Source organism: Onychostoma macrolepis, chromosome 02 (genome assembly GCF_012432095.1).
Source record: "Onychostoma macrolepis isolate SWU-2019 chromosome 02, ASM1243209v1, whole genome shotgun sequence".
NCBI lineage: Eukaryota > Metazoa > Chordata > Actinopteri > Cypriniformes > Cyprinidae > Onychostoma > Onychostoma macrolepis.
Window position 1 is genome coordinate 17,278,475 of NC_081156.1, and position 17,406 is coordinate 17,295,880.

Sequence of the window (17,406 nt, forward strand, 5' to 3'; positions counted from 1 at the left end):
TCACACACCGCTCGCGCTGAAAAGGTTTTTCCATCATCATCTCACGGTTGCTCTTGAGAACACAGCGATTACACTCCCCTCTCTCTGCTCTCACTATCAGTATATCCTCTCCCACCTATTTTGTTCTCTCAGGCACGCTGTTTCAGGTGTGCCGATGTACAAACTCCGAGTGCTCTTTCTTTCTCTTCACACGTTTACACCCTCTTCGCTCATCACACTATCAGCTCTGTTCTTTCTCTTCTCTCCCACGCATTCAACAGGTCTACACCACTTCATTAAATTGTGTACCTGATCTTTCACTTCATATTTTTTCCCTCTTTTTTTCACAACTTTTCTCTGGCTAAAAATAATTTTTTTCTTTCCTTCCTTCTTTCTTTCTTTCTTCTTTCTTTCTTTCTTTCTTTCTTTCTTTCTTTCTTTCTTTCTTTCTTTCTTTCTTTCTTTCTTTCTTTCTTTCTTTCTTTCTTTCTTTCTTTCTTTCTTTCTTTCTTTCTTTCTTTCTTTCTTTCTTTCTTTCTTTCTTTCTTTCTTTCTTTCTTTCTTTCTTTCTTTCTTTCTTTCTTTCGTTATCATAACAATCATGTTATCATTCTATCTAGGCAGCTATAATTTTTCTATCTATTGTTAAGGCTAGCTAGCTAGCTCCTTAGGAAAATTAACCATGGTTCAACTACAGTAACCATGTTTCTTTTTTTGGTTTTACTTGTAGTAAATTTAAATTTACTTAAGGGTCATTCTTCTTAACTAGCTATCGTTCTATCTAACTAGTTATTGTCTTTATATCATTCTTACTATGGTTTTACTTAACTAGCTGTTGTTTTTTTTTTTTTCAGACTATGGTTCTAGCTAGCTTGCTATTGTTCTAGCAACTGTTTCAGTTAGCTAGCTTCTGTTATGGTTCTAGCTGGCTACCCTGTTGAAAAATCCAGCATATGCTGGTTAGGTATGTTTTGAAGCATGGCTGCTGGTTTAAGATGGTCCTTTGCTGCACATGATCAGCTTAAACCAGCTCAAACCAGCAGCCATGCTTCAAAACATACCTAACCAGCATATGCTGGATTTTTCAACAGGGTAGCTATTGTTATACCTAGCTATGTTTCAATTTAGTTAGCTATCTTTCTATCTAGCTGTCATTCTTACTATTGTTCTATTTTATCTAGCATATTATCTATCTAGGTATCTTTTTCCAATCTATGGTTATAGCTGGTATATATTTATATATAGTTAGCTATTGTTCTGTCTATCATTTTATCTCGCTAGCTAGCTGGCATTCTGTCCAACTAGCTGTTGTTCTATATAGAGTTGTCTATGGGTCTATGTTTAGCTAGCTATTGTTGAGTCTATGGTTCTATCTAACTAGCTGTTGTTCTCTCTCTGTTGTTCTAGTTATGATTTTGTCTTTCTAGATAGCTAGCTATCATTCTAACAGCCGTCGTTCTAGCTAACTAGCTATAATTGTATCTTTCTATGGTTCTAGTTGGATAGCTCTCGTTCTGTCATTTTGCAGTTCTACCCATCTCACACTTATTCATCTTCTGTGGTCTTCTCCTGTCACACTTTCACTCCAAATCCTGTACAAACTGTGATAAACTCGCTCTTCTGTTTTTTTCCTGTCTTTCTGTATCTTGCGTCGCAACTGGTCTGTAGGAGTATATCCGTCGTCAGTTGGAGGAGGAACAGAGACAGCTCGAGATCCTGCAGCAACAGCTTTTGCAAGAGCAGGCGCTCCTACTGGTAACAGAGAGAAGACACTCGCCTTGCTGTATCCCTGAACCCTGTCCCTCCTCCCCCGACCCGCTTTTGCGCTGACCCATATCTCTGTTAATCTTTTGGCATCCTTTTGTGCATGCAGAATCACAATTGTTTTATTTTGCTTTGAAGTGTTAAAATTTGTGCTTGTGAGCTTGTGCTTGTAAAATATGAGTTTTTTTATTTGGTGACAATGGGGACATATTGAGGAGTGAGAAGTTATGTTGTAAGCTGGACTTGAACCTGAATTACCCATCTGAGCAGCATGACTCCAACTGTTAGGAACACAACTGTGCTAACTACTCCTGCTACTGTTTGTACAGTATATGGCAACTGTATATGACACTGTATTGTACATAAAATGTTAAAAACATCTAAATCTATCTCTATACATTGTATATTCATGATGATATATTCATCTACACAACACACATCAATGCCAGCATATAGACTGTCTAAACAATACAGACAACAAAACAAGTAATGTATGGTGTTCAATTAATTTATAGTTAACAGGCAAATGACAGCAGAGCAAAGTTGTTGTTGTTTTTTAATCCTTAACAAATTAAAACATTTGTACCTGTGAAATCCCACTTGCTTTGATGCATTTTATGTGAAACAGAGAGATGTGGACCTTAGCAGGTCTTTCCTTTCTTTCTTTGCTCTTGGGAGTTTGGAAGTTTAGAGCAGGCCAGAACGATGCAATAAAATGTGCTTTCCACTGAAGCCACTAGGGAGACAAAGGAGAAAAGAGAATGAAAAACTGCACTTGAGGATTTTATGTTGCCGGTAGCTCCATTCTTGAGCTTAAAATGTACATTTTTTTTACAGAAGAGTGGTACTTGCGTCTTTTTTCCATCTGTAGCACCATTCCAGATTTCTGCCATTGAGGCAGAATTATGCCTGGCATGGATTTGTATCCTCCTATTTGTCTTGAGCTACATATAATTGATCCAGCACGTGCATGTTTTGATTGTGTATGTGTGCCAGTGTATGGTCATTGTGCTTTTGTGGTACTGTGTTTAAGTCCTTGCAATTGCATGGCACCTTGTTGAGGTTTTGCAATATTTTTTTATTTTTTTAAAAATCATAATCTCTCTGTGTCTTCAGGAGTATAAACGTAAACAGCTGGAGGAACAGAGACAGGCAGAGAGATTGCAGAGACAGCTCCACCAAGAAAGGGCTTACCTGGTCTCTCTCCAACAACAACAGCAGCAGCAGCAGCAGCAACAACAACAAGACTCCAGACCTGCAGAGAAGAAGCAGCTCTATCATTATAAAGATGCAGTCAACCCAAGCGATAAACCTGCCTGGGCCAAAGTGGTGAGCAAAACTGAAATTAGACTGAATTTGTCTTGTTTTCCAGCATCGCAGTGTTATCTTAATCCAGGGATGATGTGAAAAGCAAACCTGTTTTTTTATTTTTTTTGTATTTTTTTTTTGTCCTGACCATCTGTGACTATAATAAGCAACAAGTACCAGGGCACACTCTCTAGCCCCACAGTGAAATGTTATTTGTTCAAAATCCTAATGCTAATAACTGTACATTTAACATCAAATATATTCTGATTTGTTTCACATCCTACTGTTACACATTCTGTGCCGGCAGACAAATTGCTTGTCACTGGAAACACATTGCCTCTGGTTAGGACACAGTGTTATGCTGCAGAAATGTTTTCCAGCACATTTTTCAGGGTCACCAGCCTGGAAACTTTTACTGAAAGTCCAACAATACTTGATGCTGAATCAGCAAAATGAAACTGGACAGATTAACGCTCTTGTTTTATTCTAGCATGTCAGCAAAATGACCACCACAGTCCATTTAGAACACTATATATATAACTGAAGGAAACAGTATTTATCGAGTATCTGGACTCTTTATTTTGAAATAAATTCCCCACAGTGTTCTGGTTTTGTCTTTGTTTCACTAGGCCAAGCGCACACTACAAAACATTAGTGATCGCAGATCTCAAAATTTGTTTTCACACAAAAGCACACACATTAAAGGTGCATTCAATAGTTTGGTGCTAATTAACATTATATATATTACACATTTAAGAAATAAATGGTGTTTTTGTGAAGACTAAGTTGAATACGGTACTCGTAATAGTTGTCTATCAAAAGAGTTAATATGTATGGTGCATTTCACCCCACTCATGATCTGCTGTGTTTTACTAAATGTTGGACAGAATCCACATACTCGTTGGCATTGTTTGGTGATGTGAAGAACAAAACTTAGACAATGTAACACACACATCATGCTTTACCAGAAGAGAAAATGGAAGAATCCGTAACTAAGAAGTGAAGTGAAGGTTTGAAGACAGAAAGACTGACATGGATGAAAAAAGCCAGCATAAATATTGGCAAGATATTCACAACTTGGCAAGATTTGATGACAAAGAAAATCCTGAGTAGTAGTTATTTTTGTATTGGACAGGTAAGTGATACTAGTAAGATTTGTAGGGTAGTTTACACGATAATAAATTCAGTGTATTTTACATAAGAGACGATCGTGCTGATCCACATTGATTGATTGGCAGTGCAGTGTCTAATAGTCTTTTGGTTTTGGTAACTAAAGTATACAAAGAATAGCAACACTAACTGTAGCTAAATAACTACTGAATGCACCTTTAACACTACACTTGATTATTGTCTACAAACATGGAACTGGAATATCTTTGGTGACATGTTGGAAGTTGTGAGACTTTCTGAGACCACATTGTAAAAAGCGATATGAGTTTCAGTCTTGTAGTATGCACTTGGCCCAGATGTTTTTTAACGAACTTAACAGTGTTTAACAAAAAACTCTTGACTCACTGTTTCAGGTCCATGGCTGGCCCTTGAAACAGATCCAACCCATCAACCACAAGCCTTCCCCATCCCGTCAGCGCCACGTCCCCCACCGGAGCCCCTCAGACCCCACTAGAATGCTTCCCCTTATTAGAGAACAGGTCACGAAGCCTTTACATCACGGGAAGCAGCAGCAGCCCGGCTTCCATGTCTCAGGACAGCAAGAGAGTCGAGAAAACATTAGCCAGCAGGTGCGACAGCTTAGGGCCTTCCAAAAGGCCGGGCAGGAGGCCCGTGGACGCAAGCCCAACCCAGTGATCACTAAAGCGGTTAGTTCAGAGAACCTGGCCTCGGCCTCATATTTGAAGCTTTCACCGTGCCATAGACTAGATGTAGATGAGTTTCTCCCACAAATCGCCATTAACCAGGAGCGTCTGGACCTTGATGAGGACAGCTTGCTGTCCCAGTCAGCCCCGGAGCACTCGCTCCGAGAGATAATGGCCAAAGGTCAGCGTTCAAACTCAGTGTCGTCCAAGAACCTCTTGATGGTGCCACAATGGGAGTGGGCAGTGCCTCTCGCAACGTTCAATTCACACGATCTATTTCATGTGAATCGCTGCTCCTCTGCTCTTGACCTGTCTTCATCCACTTCGGCGGAGTTGCTCAGGCAGAGTTTTAACCAGCCCATCTGGCGCTCCAAATCTTGTGGACGCGAGGGCTTTTGTGTTGTTCGCCCTAAATCCCATAAAAATTCCAATATGGCCTCACCGCTCCGTTCTGTAATGCGCTGGATGGGGCTCTCTCCTCGAGGCACACCCAGAGCAAGCCCAACCTCCTCAAGGTCACCATCCCCAGGTAGCCGTTCCTTGGTCAGCCCCAATTCATCCCCCGTAGGCTCCCCGTTTCCCCCACCAACATGATGACGATCAGGCCCCTCGTCAATTGAGGTGGTCTGCAATCTTTGTAAATAGGTGTGAATGGATGTAAATAGCTGTTCTTAGATTTGTTTCTGATTTGCTCTCTTAATCCTCAAAATAAAATGTCACGTAATGGCACTTTTTTTTTTTTTTGTTAATGTACACATATAGATTTGGGAACAGCATTTATGCAACTGACCATTAAGTAGACCCATTAACCACTTGTTCTATCAGTACTCCACTTGTCCCCATTCCTCCTATTCCCATCTTACTGGCTCTTACTCATCAGTGTCATCATGAAAGCCCCTTTGTCAATAGTTTGCCCCTGATCCTCCTGATTCTGATGGCCCACCACCCCGACTGGATGCCCTCTGTGTTTGTGTAAGCCTTCATAATCAGTGCAGCCCATTGCTGGGTGCTTCTGGGTGCGTTGCCCATTGGTGTTGGAGCTCCTCTTTTTCTCTCGCAAGGTGGCATGTGGTAAACTCCTCAAATCATTTAAATCAAATCACTTTTGGGAAAGGTTGAAAACTAAAGGTTTAATGTAAAAAAAAAAAAAAAAAAACATCCATTTGAATTTTGTATGCATTGGGAAGTGTTCCAATTCCTGGAAGTACTCCTGGAAAGCTGAATCAGTTCCATGAATTTTGTTTCTCTACACCATGTCCTAACCAGCCACAACAAGCGCAAAGCCACAGTAGATTGCCTAGTGAGCAAAATCTCAGTCTTTATTCCAAGTCCACATAACAAAGTGCTGTATGAAAGACGTCATTTTTGTAGGCCAGCCTAAACTTTAGCATCACCCTGGTTCCCTCAACAGAAAAGCCAAGAGGATTTAATAAGAAAAATAATTGAATAGAAAACCAGATCTGTGGCTAATTCTTGCATGTTTTGTTGATCAAGATAATCTTCACAAATGAACAACTTTTATGAATAGAATAAAATGTGAAAATATTTTGACCTTGTGTTGACCACAGACGTTGCTTCAGGCTTTTAACCAAAAAAAACCATTGACTTCTGGAACATCTCATTTCCAGGTTTTAAGACTCATTCCTGCAGCACTCTACTGTATATTAAAAAACAAATTTCCTCTTATTGGCTGTGCTTGTGTCATGTCCCGTAGCAGTTTCATGTTCACTGAAAACTGAAAATTTATTTCGTCATATTGCTACAAAACTAGCTTCTCAAACAATGTAACCAGTTCTTTTAGACATCAATGATGGGTCATCTAGTTGCCATTTAGAATGCCCTTTAAATAACCTGAATTATGAATCTAGACACATCATATCTCTGAGCAAGATGCCATCCATCTCCACACTAACCACTAATTTCTTTTTGAATTTGACAAGCTTCTTCCCCAATAGGAATCTGCATTTCTGAGACACTGAGATGGTTAACCAGTGTCTGCTAGTTCTTTGAAAAGATCTGTTGGTGCAAACAAGAAGCCCTCAAGTTGTGAGACACTGAAAGACTACTAGTTATCTCATAAATATAGATATGGGTTTATATAAACTGCACTGATTACCTTGATGACTTTCTTAGAAATTAGACTGGAACTGAAATCCTTTAATCTAACTCTCAAGCAGTGTCTCATATATTGGCTTTTTCTATTGCCAAAGCAGATTCTTTACCCATTGAAATACTTTCTATCCTTTCACCTCTCAAAGGTCTTCAGTCTCTGCTTGTAGAAGGTTCTGGTCTGCTCTAACCGATTGTTGTATGAATGACCCGATCAACATGCAACGCCTAATTCAGCTTCTAGCTGAATAGATTGCTTTTCTCTTTCAAATGGTGTGATAGTTTCAACTGATTAACTTTAGTGTTTGCTAGTGCATTTCCCAAACCTGTCTTTTCTGGAGCATTTTGCAGGGCCTTGCTAGTTTTTGCTTGTTTGGTTGGTGGTGGCTGAGTTTTTTGTTTGGCCTATTCTTATGTGACTTTTTATTATTCATAAAGGTTGAGGAGCGCTCTAAACTGAACCGCCAGAGTTCTCCTGCCCTGCAGCATAAAGTGGCTAACCGTATCTCCGACCCTTCCCTTCCGCCACGCTCAGAGTCCTTTAGCAGTGGGGGTATGCAGCCGGCACGGACCCCTCCTATGCACCGCCCTGTGGAGCCTCAGGTACATTTAGTTTTTTGTTCAAAGCATTAATTTTTAATGCTCAGTATATCAGTACCTGTATCTGTTATTTATTTATTTTTAGTAAAGTTATTTAATTTTCTGTTGTCTTTAGTAAAAGATAAAAAGACATTTAAAAAGATTGAATTTTAATATTGGACATTTGTTGACCATAATATGAAAATAATTGTCAGCTTATTATACAGAATTTAATATTGTGCATCCCTAATTTATTATAAAACATCCTCATAAGCCAGCGTGAAACACGATTCTGTCCTTTAGGGGTGTTATTGGAGACATCTAATAAGTATAAATAAAGGTTCTTATTCATAGGTGCACATGGAACACATGGAAATCCACCCAGCAAATAATAATTCCTTAGAAAATCATTTCTAAAACATCCTTATTCTGTTATCACCAATGACTGGAAAGGTCATAAATTCATTGGTGAAAAAGTGTCAGAATACTGATCTAAGCACTTAATGCTTTCTTCCTCTTCTTAGATGGCTCATTTGGTTCCAGTGAGATCCCATAGCTCCTCTCTGTCAGTCTCTCAGTCCTTGCATGATCAATCTGCCAAGGGCGTTTCAGCCTTCCAGGAGAGCCTGGTGTCCCATCGGCCAGAGATGCCACGGCAGAACTCCGATCCGACTTCAGAGATGCCCCCTCAGGCCCCTCGCATGGCCAGCCGTGAGGAAAAGCCTGACCGCAGTTCCCCTTGGCTAATGGAAGAAGACGTTCCTCCCAAGGTCAGAATTATACAATAATGAACTTTAAAGATGAGCTTTACTTTTTCCTATTTTCAAGGCTTCACACCTGAAGAGAGATCTTTTAATAATATTAACAAATACTTTACATTTCAAAAGTTTGGGGTCGGTGTTTTTTTTTTTTTTTTTTAATGTTTTTGAAAGACGTCTGTTATGCTCACCAAGGCTGCATTTGTTTGATTTAAAAATTAGTCATAACACACTGCAAAAAATGCTTTTCTTACTTAGATTTTTAGTCTTGTTTCCAGCCAAAATATCTAAAAATTCTTAAATCAAGAAGGATTTTTGAAACAAGCAAAATAATCTGCCAATGGGGTAAGAAAAATAATCTTATATCAAACAGAAAACAAGATTATTTTTACTTGTCTAGAAAATCCTTCTTGATTTAAGAATTTAGATATTTTGGCTGGAAACAAGACTAAAAATCTAAGTAAGAAAAGCATTTTTGCAGTGCAGTAATGTAAAATTATTATTGCAATTTCAAATATATTGTTTTCTATTATTTTAATGTAACTTATTCCTCTGACGAAGAAGTGTGTCCTTTCTGAACAAAAGTATTACTTTTTCAAAAAATAAAAAAAAATCTTACTGACCTCAAAATTCTGAATGGTAGTTTGAATATTTAAATTACAAGACTTTGTAGTAAATCAAGATTCAAAGACTATTAATAAAATATGCAGTCTGCCTTTTGTTATTCAAGAGAACTGATTGTTGTGCTCACGCTATGATCCCTCGTCTCTGACGTTTGGTCATTTGTGTGTTTGATTAAAGTTGTGCGGTACTACCCAGGTGCCTCAGCGGACTACTTCTATCTCCCCTGCTCTGGTGAGGAAGAACTCTCCTGGGAACGGAGAGTCCGATGGAGGGGGGCGAGCAGCCTCCCAGCTCATCCGCACCAGGTCAGTTCAACTCAGCTCTCAGTCAGATCACATGCTGGAGGCGTTGCTCTATGTTGGTAGATTGAAGCACTGACTGTATCTTGAACTCTGCAGTAATCCAGACCTGAGGAGGACAGAGTTGTCCCTAGATGTGGCTCTGCAGAGAACCAGCAGTAACAGCTCATCCAGCTCCAGCACACCCAGCTCTCAGGGCGGCTCGCAGCCTGGATCCAGTGAGAGGAACCAGCCCAAAGGTGAGAACGCTGTGTCTTGAGTCATCTTGAGTTTCTGTAATGAGGACAAACCAATTCTAAATGGACATCTCACACAACTTTGACGCCATAATGTTTTTACTGGGACAATCCCTCTGGAGTAAGTTACATGGTGATTAATTCATGTTTTGAGGGATCAAACCCGAAACCTCCTGGAAAGCATCCTTGAGGTTTAACCACTGCACAACACCATCCAAAATAAAGGCGTTTTCTAGCTTTTATTTACACGACAGTAGAGGCAGACAGGTAATTGGGGGATAGAAAGGATCAGGACTTGATAAAAGGCCTGATTTAAACATGGGTCCCCATGAGCACACCTTTTGTTACAAGCCAGTGTGGGTGTTCCTGTTGTGTTGTGAGTGACTGGTGCAGACGTGGCCCTCCCAAATGCCTCAGTCTGACGGTCTCCAAGGGACTGGTGGAGCTGGCACTCATTCAGACTTCATTCTGGTTGTTTTTGCTGGGCAGTTCCACTCTGTTTACCATGTCAGATGTGCAGTACTGCGCCCGTCCTCCAGAGAGTGAAGTGGATGTATAGTATGACATGGTGGATACATTGTTTGCCTGTTTGAATTTTTAGTTCAATCTAGTAGGCATGTTTCTAGGTGCTGTAAAGCTAGGCAGAGTCCACCTTTTGTATATTTTTGTTTACAACAATGCCAGCAATCTCAGAGTTTTCATTCTGTTTGAGAACAAGTTGTCTTTTACATCTCCTCACCAATAATCAGAATAAGGGTCGATCAGTATGAGGTTTTTTTTAAACTTTTACATGTGATGTCCTTTAATCTCAAACATGTGGTTACAACCTGTTATGTTGTTTTCCAGGCTCTGGTAAGTCAGAAGAATCTCCAGTGGCATTGCAAGAGCCTTCCAAACCCATTCAGGAGGAAAGCAGAGAGTTGAACAAACCTGGTCGACCTGCGGTAAGATGCATCCCAATAGCCCTTAAATATTATCTAGCCATTCTTCATTTCCTGTCTCGATATGTACAGTACACTACTATTTGAACCAACTTTGTCACCTCATTTTTATCTAGCATTTGCTTGAAGGTGCTTTTAGTTCTCTTTGGATATAGATGTGACCTCCAAACACAGTTCTAGACTAAACAACCTTCAGACGCAGATGCTGTTTTACAGTTGGAGGCCAAATGTCCCACTGGTTGCATTGTTCAGACTGTCCTCTCTGCCAGTTTTCCACTTGTGAACACTCAAAGCTTTTAGATAAGTGATGCACTGAAATTAAAATGCTTAGCTGAAACTTTGAGCACACTTGGCCGAAACTGATATTTAAAATTAGACTTTGTTTGGAATAACCATCAATTTTATTAATATTAAGTGTATTAGCGTAATTTTAGATGAACTAAAATTACACCTACAACTACTTAAATATGTAAAATGTATCTACATAAATGCAATGGATGTCAATTTCTATAAAAGCACCTGCCAAATGCATAAAAAATATTCAATTTATTAGCTTATGCATTGCCAGGGAGTCACGCCCATTACTTTGGCATTGCCAGCGCCATGCTTTTCTTCTTTCCTACATTCCTGCAAAATCAAACCTTATCTTTTGTTTATTTTACTGCATTTGTTTTTTATGGCAAGGTTTATTTCTCTGAGCTATTTTGGCTTGGACAACCCAATCCTTACTTGAGGAAACTTCTCTTGAGGCGTGATGAATGTTTGAACAAAGGGCTAGCGCTGTCTACATAATTAGCTGACCTACAATCTGTATTAACCAGTTCCAAAGCTCTTTCTGCATGTCTCTCCTGTTTTCTCTCTCTCCACTGTTCTTTATCTGTCTTGTCACCTGGACCTCAATCAGGGCTGGAAAGCCAGAGTAAGGGTTGGTATCATTCCCAGCCATCTTTCTCCCAGTCCCTCTCAATCTTAAGGTTGCTTGGCAGAGGACTGTGGGAATTCTTTCCTGCTAATCTCAATAGCAACTCTGACTTGAGAAAAGCTTGTCCTCTTTCACCCTCTCAACTTTCTCACCAAGCTGGATTGCCAGTGGCTTTGTCAATGGACTCTGTGTGGGTGTGTTATTCTCCCCACTTGGCTCGGATTCTCTCGCCCCATCGCAAATAACCCCAGCTGTTTGTTGGGAGCCTTGTTGTTTCTATAGCAACTAAAGTTCAGGAGGGGGCGTTTTTATGTTGGGCCTAAAGCTGGGATTACAGGTCGAATGCAAACTGATTACAGATGACCTTTGCATGAGACCTCCAAAGTACTCAGCAAATCATTGAGAGTTTTTCTTAGTGGGAGAAAAAGTATCTGAATATGTGAGAATATTGCAACTGAATCATCTTCTACTTGAGCAAACCTCTAAAAGATTGTGCCTGCTGTGTTGAGTAAGAATCAACTTTACATTTGAATGACTTTAATCACCAGTGTTGGGACAGCTTTGGAGCTTTATAGCACAGTTATAAAACCTTTAAACCTCAGTAAAGCTATAGGAATTCTACAAACTTACTCGGATGAATCAGTGAAACATTTTTGAACCGGTTCATTTTCTTGAACCATCAAATGGACTGATTCAGATAGGATCGGGAAAGGTCCGCCAGCCGGGACTCGAACTCGGGACGCCAGAAGCGCAATGGCGTTTATGTCGGCTCACTGCCCACGAGGCAATTGGCGCCGACTAGTGTTACATTGTAATAATCCAATTAATTTGAGCAAATCCTGATGGTTCGAGGAAAAATAACAGTAATGTAATATTGAGAAAAATCAGCAACTGAGCTATTGTCAGCTACTGAAGATAGCAGTGTTACTGTTCTAGTTAGTTATCTCTCTCTTTCTTCAGGATCTGACTGCCCTGGCTAAAGAACTGAGGGAGTTGCGAATCGATGAGATCAACCGGCCGCCCCTTAAACTGACCGACTACTCCTCCTCTAGTGAGGACTCTGAGAGCAGCGAGGATGAGGATGGTACTGTGGGGCATGATGGCACGGTGTCAGTCAGTGACATCCCCAGGATCATGTAAGCGTAAACCTTTATTTCTCTCTTGTTCCTCAAAATAAATTTTATGTCAGAGCTGTGCCTCGGCAATCAGGGCACATGCTCTATGTTGAGTCAGGGTGCTTATGGGGGCAGTTCATGTTCAAGTCTGGCTTGCAACTGTTTTGATCGCCTTCTCCACCCTTTATCCTATTAATAAAATGAACACGGAAATAAAATTAAGTGATTCTGTAAAATTTAAAGCTACATTTCCTGTATTTGTCTCCCTCAGGCCCTCTGTTCAGGGAAATGAGTCTTTCACGAGCAGCCGTGATGAGTCCTTTGGTGACTCCTACAACGATGAGTCTAAGGATGGCACCCTAAGAATGAGAGAGGTGAGACGCCAATGCCAGTCACATTAGTTATTTTGCTCCAAAAAAGACTTGTATTATCTCTCACTTCTCAAATGTTTCACACATTTTTGACTTTCGTTTGATATTCTCTATAGACCAATGAGAGGCAACGTTTGGGCCACGGCGAGAGCAATGGTTTCGCAGGCCATGGGAACCTACCAGACCTGGTGCAGCAAAGCCACTCCCCATCAGGAACTCCAACAGGCCTCAATTCCCAGGACCTGGACTCTATGGATGAGGTAGATAACATTTAAGAAGGACACACATCTGATATATTTAGCCAGGCAAAGCAATTTTAAATATCCAAATCTTGTCCTACCCTCCTCTCCCTTTAATTTGCTCTCCTCTCTCCACTATAACTAAAATTAAAATGAGACTAAAGAGTCTGAAAATGTGAGGAAAGCACTTTGCTATCCTAATGACTCTATATTTTCATAACTCTGTCACAGACATTATTTACTGACTCGCAAGTGAAAGACTAAAATTTCCTGCTGTGTTATAGAACTCATTTTTTTCTGAACCATCTATTATCTAAACAGCAGGAACCGTGCTTCTGTTTTCTCTGAATGCCTGCTATTAAATCGTTTTACTGGAGCTGATATGGTTCATTTGTTATTTTTGTAGTTTGGTCATGGAGGTGGTTCGAAAGCTTCTTTCACTCCTTTTGTGGACCCACGTGTGTATCAGACCTCCCCCACAGATGACAACGATGAGAGCTCAGCGGCCGGTAAATATACAAATCACAAACAAACATCTTGTTATCACAGTCTGCAACACTAAAAGGAAGAACACATATGGAAAGCAATTTAGATATGACATTTTGGATAAAATGGGTTTTAGAATAGGCTTATTCTAGGCACTGAATGATTCCTGCCGGCAACTAAAGTTCAGGAGGGGGCTTTTTTATGTTGGGCCTAAAGCTGGGATTACAGGTCAAATACAAACTGATTACAGATGACCTTTGCATGAGACCTCCGAAGTACTCAGCAAATCATTGAGAGTTTTTCTTAGTGGGAGAAAAAGTATCTGAATATGTGAGGATATTACAACTGAATCATCTTCTACTTGAGCAAACCTCTAATAAAGATTGTGCACCTGCTGTGTTGAGTAAGAATCAACTTTACATTTACGACTTTAATCACCAGTGTTGGGACAGCTACTTTAAATTTGGAGCTTTATAGCACAGTTATAAAACCTTTAAAACTCAGTAAAGTTCTAAATTGCTAATCATTGCTAATCAAATTCTGCGAATTTACTCAATGAATCAGTGAAACATTTTTGAACCGGTTCATTTTCTTGAACTATCAAATGGACTTATTCAGATTGGATCGGGAAAGGTCCGCTAGCCAGGACTCGAACTTGGGATGCCAGAAGCGCAATGGTGTTTATGTTGGCTCACTGCCCATGAGGCTGTTGGCGCCGACTGCCGGATTTGGTTCTTGCCCAAACATCAGTTTATGAATGAAATGTTTCCTCTTTCGTATCATTTAATGTGTTTTCTTGTCTTCTCGCCTCTGCAGCTTTGTTTGCTAATGAGCTGTTGCGTCAGGAACAGGCCAAACTGAACGAGGCTCGCAAGATCTCTGTGGTCAATGTCAACCCCACCAACATCAGACCTCACAGCGACACACCAGAGATCCGCAAGTACAAGAAGCGCTTCAACTCAGAGATCCTGTGTGCTGCTCTATGGGGTAAGTCACCCTCTCTCTGATATTTGCCTTTTTGGTTTTTTATTCCTCTTCTCACATACATTCTTGAGTCAGAATCCAATTCTGACAAAGCTGGTGTTTCCTGTTCAGGTGTGAACCTCTTGGTGGGCACTGAGAACGGTCTAATGCTGCTGGACCGCAGTGGTCAGGGCAAGGTGTATAACCTCATCACTCGCCGGCGCTTCCAACAGATGGAGGTGCTAGAGGGTCTAAATGTCCTGGTCACCATATCAGGTTTGTCCCACTACAAAAAGAACTAGACAAGGGCATCATAGTTGACATTTGCAGTCAGATGGAATTTAAGTCTACATTAAGTATACACTAAAAAAAAAAAGTGTTGAACCAAGCCTGGTGGCAACTCTTTGTGTCTTTTGGGGATACATGTTGTGTTTTATTAACATGTCAGCCTTGTCATTGATGTTTACAGGGAAGAAAAACAAGCTACGTGTCTACTACTTGTCATGGCTGAGAAACAGGATACTGCACAACGATCCGGAGGTAGAGAAGAAACAGGGCTGGATCACTGTTGGGGATCTGGAAGGCTGTATTCACTATAAAGTTGGTAAGTCATCCATCTCTGCTAGAGTTGTCACAAAAGTATTGATATCAATGCCAGTGAAATTTCACAGTACTCAATACCAAGTTGGATACCAACATCTTGTACGGTGGCAACTAATATCCAAATAAAACTCCTATATTTAAGTAAAAATTACATTAACGCTGTGGCATAAAGTATTTAAAATATTAAATCCAGTAATACAGAATAAAGGTTCTCTTTTAGTTATCAGTATTGTTTTTTCCTAAATATCAGGGACTTCATATTATCATTACCAAAATTAAAATAATATAATGTTACTTTTCTTGTATTATTTATAACATTTAGAATATAATAAATAGTAGCAGCTTCATGGAATACAATTGTTTTGTATTATTTATATTCTATTTTATTATATATATATATATATATATATATATATATATATATATATATGATGCATGCATGCATACATACTTTGCTTCATTCTGCACACTCAAAAAATGCAGCTTATTTATATATATATAGTGTGCAGAATGAAGCAAAGTCCAAAATATTGGGGTTGAAAGATGAAGGCTTTCCTGTTAGAGCGAAGGCTGTTAAGAGTAGGCTAATTGAGATCTCTGATGCTAATCGAGAGGATTGGCATTCAGCTCGCCTGTAACAGCATGGAGAGTGGCAGCGGGAGACGGTCTGCTTCCTTGTATGAATATGACAGACTGCCACCGTGAGCTGCAGGTAACTGAAAGAACGATTTACTTTGTTTTCAGTGAAATACGAGAGAATCAAATTCCTGGTGATCGCACTGAAGAGCTCTGTAGAGATTTATGCATGGGCCCCCAAGCCGTATCATAAATTCATGGCTTTCAAGGTATGATGGTGTAACAATATTTCATCATCTTTCAAATACTCTCTGTATTTCTTTCTTGCTATTTAACTAACATGTAATAATATAATTTGTCAATGAAAGAAAATGCCTTAAAGGTTTGCATGCATTAACTGCCTGTTTAACAAGTTCCCTAGACTCAGCATCCATTTCTGTATCTGTATCTCTTTGTTTCTGGCAGTCGTTCACAGAGCTGCAGCACAGGCCTCAGTTGGTGGACCTGACTGTAGAAGAGGGTCAGAGGTTAAAGGTCATCTATGGCTCTAGTGTGGGCTTTCACGTCATAGATGTGGATTCTGGAAACCCTTATGACATCTACGTCCCATCACATGTAAGTGATGCGTTTTTAAATTAACCTCATAGAAATGCTTGATCCATTTTTGTTGCTCATAAATTTGCAATACAAATCTCTTTATAACCACAAATTAAATTGGAATGCAACAGTGCAGACCTTTGGTTTTAATCTGTGGTTCTACGCTGTGGTTTGGTGTCTGTAAAAACACAATTTAGTTGTGCTTCTGACTGAGGGAGCCGTTCATGAGCAACATCCTCTTGATTGGTTGAGGGGTTCCCTTGGCAGTGTTGCTCTTGGGGGTTGTAGTCTAATCTTAGTGAAATAACGTGTCTCCACACGTTACGTTCCCTTCACGGCACTTGAAAGTGTGAAAAGTGTAAGGATGATTTCAGGAGCTTTGAGGAAGGCAGAAGCTTGATTTCTGTTCCTATACTTACACATACTATGTTCAGATAATATACACACACTCAAGTCGATATTCTGATAATATTTTTTCCAAGCACATTTTACCAATTCCATACCACATCAGTCTTAATAACTACTGTAAATTTTGTATATAATAATTTATAAGTGAGATATGATTGTTAACAAGGGCTGTAAGTGCAAAGCACCTTATTCAAATGTGCATAATTAAGTTGGTTTTACAGGTAAAATGGGGCAGAAAAGAGATTTAACACACTGAAAAATCAAAAATATATTAAATGCCCATGAGAAGGATGCAATACTATAGAAATTGCTAACTTAAGGTGTGACCATTGGACAAGAAATGCTCATTGGGGAAAAAACATTTGAGAAGAAAAGATATTAACAGCAAAAGACTTCAAGAATTAAGGTGAAGGTGTCAAGTCAAGAATTAAATCAGGAACTCCTAATTTGCTGCTTATTAATAGTTAGTAAGGTAGTTGTTGAGTTTAGGTATTGGGTAGGATTATGGATGTAGAATTTGGTCATGCATAATACGTGCTTTATAAGTATTAATAAACAGCTAATATGTTAATAATAGGCATGCTAATAAGCAAATAGTTAATAGTGAGAATTGGTGGTTATGCTAAAGTGTTACCAAAATACTATTAATTCCATAGATTCCCTTTCGTAAACAATGATTCCTTGAATGAATAAATGTAAGTGGAATGTGGTCATC

The 17,406-nt window shown here is 39.6% G+C and overlaps 1 protein-coding gene across 8 annotated transcripts in view; it reads left to right on the forward strand.

Moving 5' to 3' along the window:
• tnika (TRAF2 and NCK interacting kinase a) overlaps nucleotides 1-17,406 on the forward strand; it is an 86,537-nt gene that overhangs the window by 63,632 nt on the left and 5,499 nt on the right. For 2 of the 8 annotated variants that reach the window (XM_058798447.1, XM_058798452.1), the window contains 16 exons: nucleotides 2,860-3,072; nucleotides 4,575-4,868; nucleotides 7,413-7,577; nucleotides 8,078-8,323; nucleotides 9,113-9,240; nucleotides 9,334-9,473; nucleotides 10,317-10,414; nucleotides 12,294-12,469; nucleotides 12,720-12,822; nucleotides 12,936-13,079; nucleotides 13,465-13,567; nucleotides 14,361-14,531; nucleotides 14,640-14,783; nucleotides 14,977-15,111; nucleotides 15,855-15,955; nucleotides 16,152-16,301. In XM_058798447.1, the coding sequence (XP_058654430.1) occupies nucleotides 2,860-3,072; nucleotides 4,575-4,868; nucleotides 7,413-7,577; nucleotides 8,078-8,323; nucleotides 9,113-9,240; nucleotides 9,334-9,473; nucleotides 10,317-10,414; nucleotides 12,294-12,469; nucleotides 12,720-12,822; nucleotides 12,936-13,079; nucleotides 13,465-13,567; nucleotides 14,361-14,531; nucleotides 14,640-14,783; nucleotides 14,977-15,111; nucleotides 15,855-15,955; nucleotides 16,152-16,301 (2,511 nt within the window). Of the gene's footprint in view, nucleotides 1-1,647; nucleotides 1,735-2,859; nucleotides 3,073-4,574; nucleotides 4,869-7,412; nucleotides 7,578-8,077; nucleotides 8,324-9,112; nucleotides 9,241-9,333; nucleotides 9,474-10,316; nucleotides 10,415-12,293; nucleotides 12,470-12,719; nucleotides 12,823-12,935; nucleotides 13,080-13,464; nucleotides 13,568-14,360; nucleotides 14,532-14,639; nucleotides 14,784-14,976; nucleotides 15,112-15,854; nucleotides 15,956-16,151; nucleotides 16,302-17,406 lie in introns of all 8 variants that reach the window. The other 6 variants (XM_058798434.1, XM_058798442.1, XM_058798471.1 and 3 more) reach the window with 6 other exon arrangements.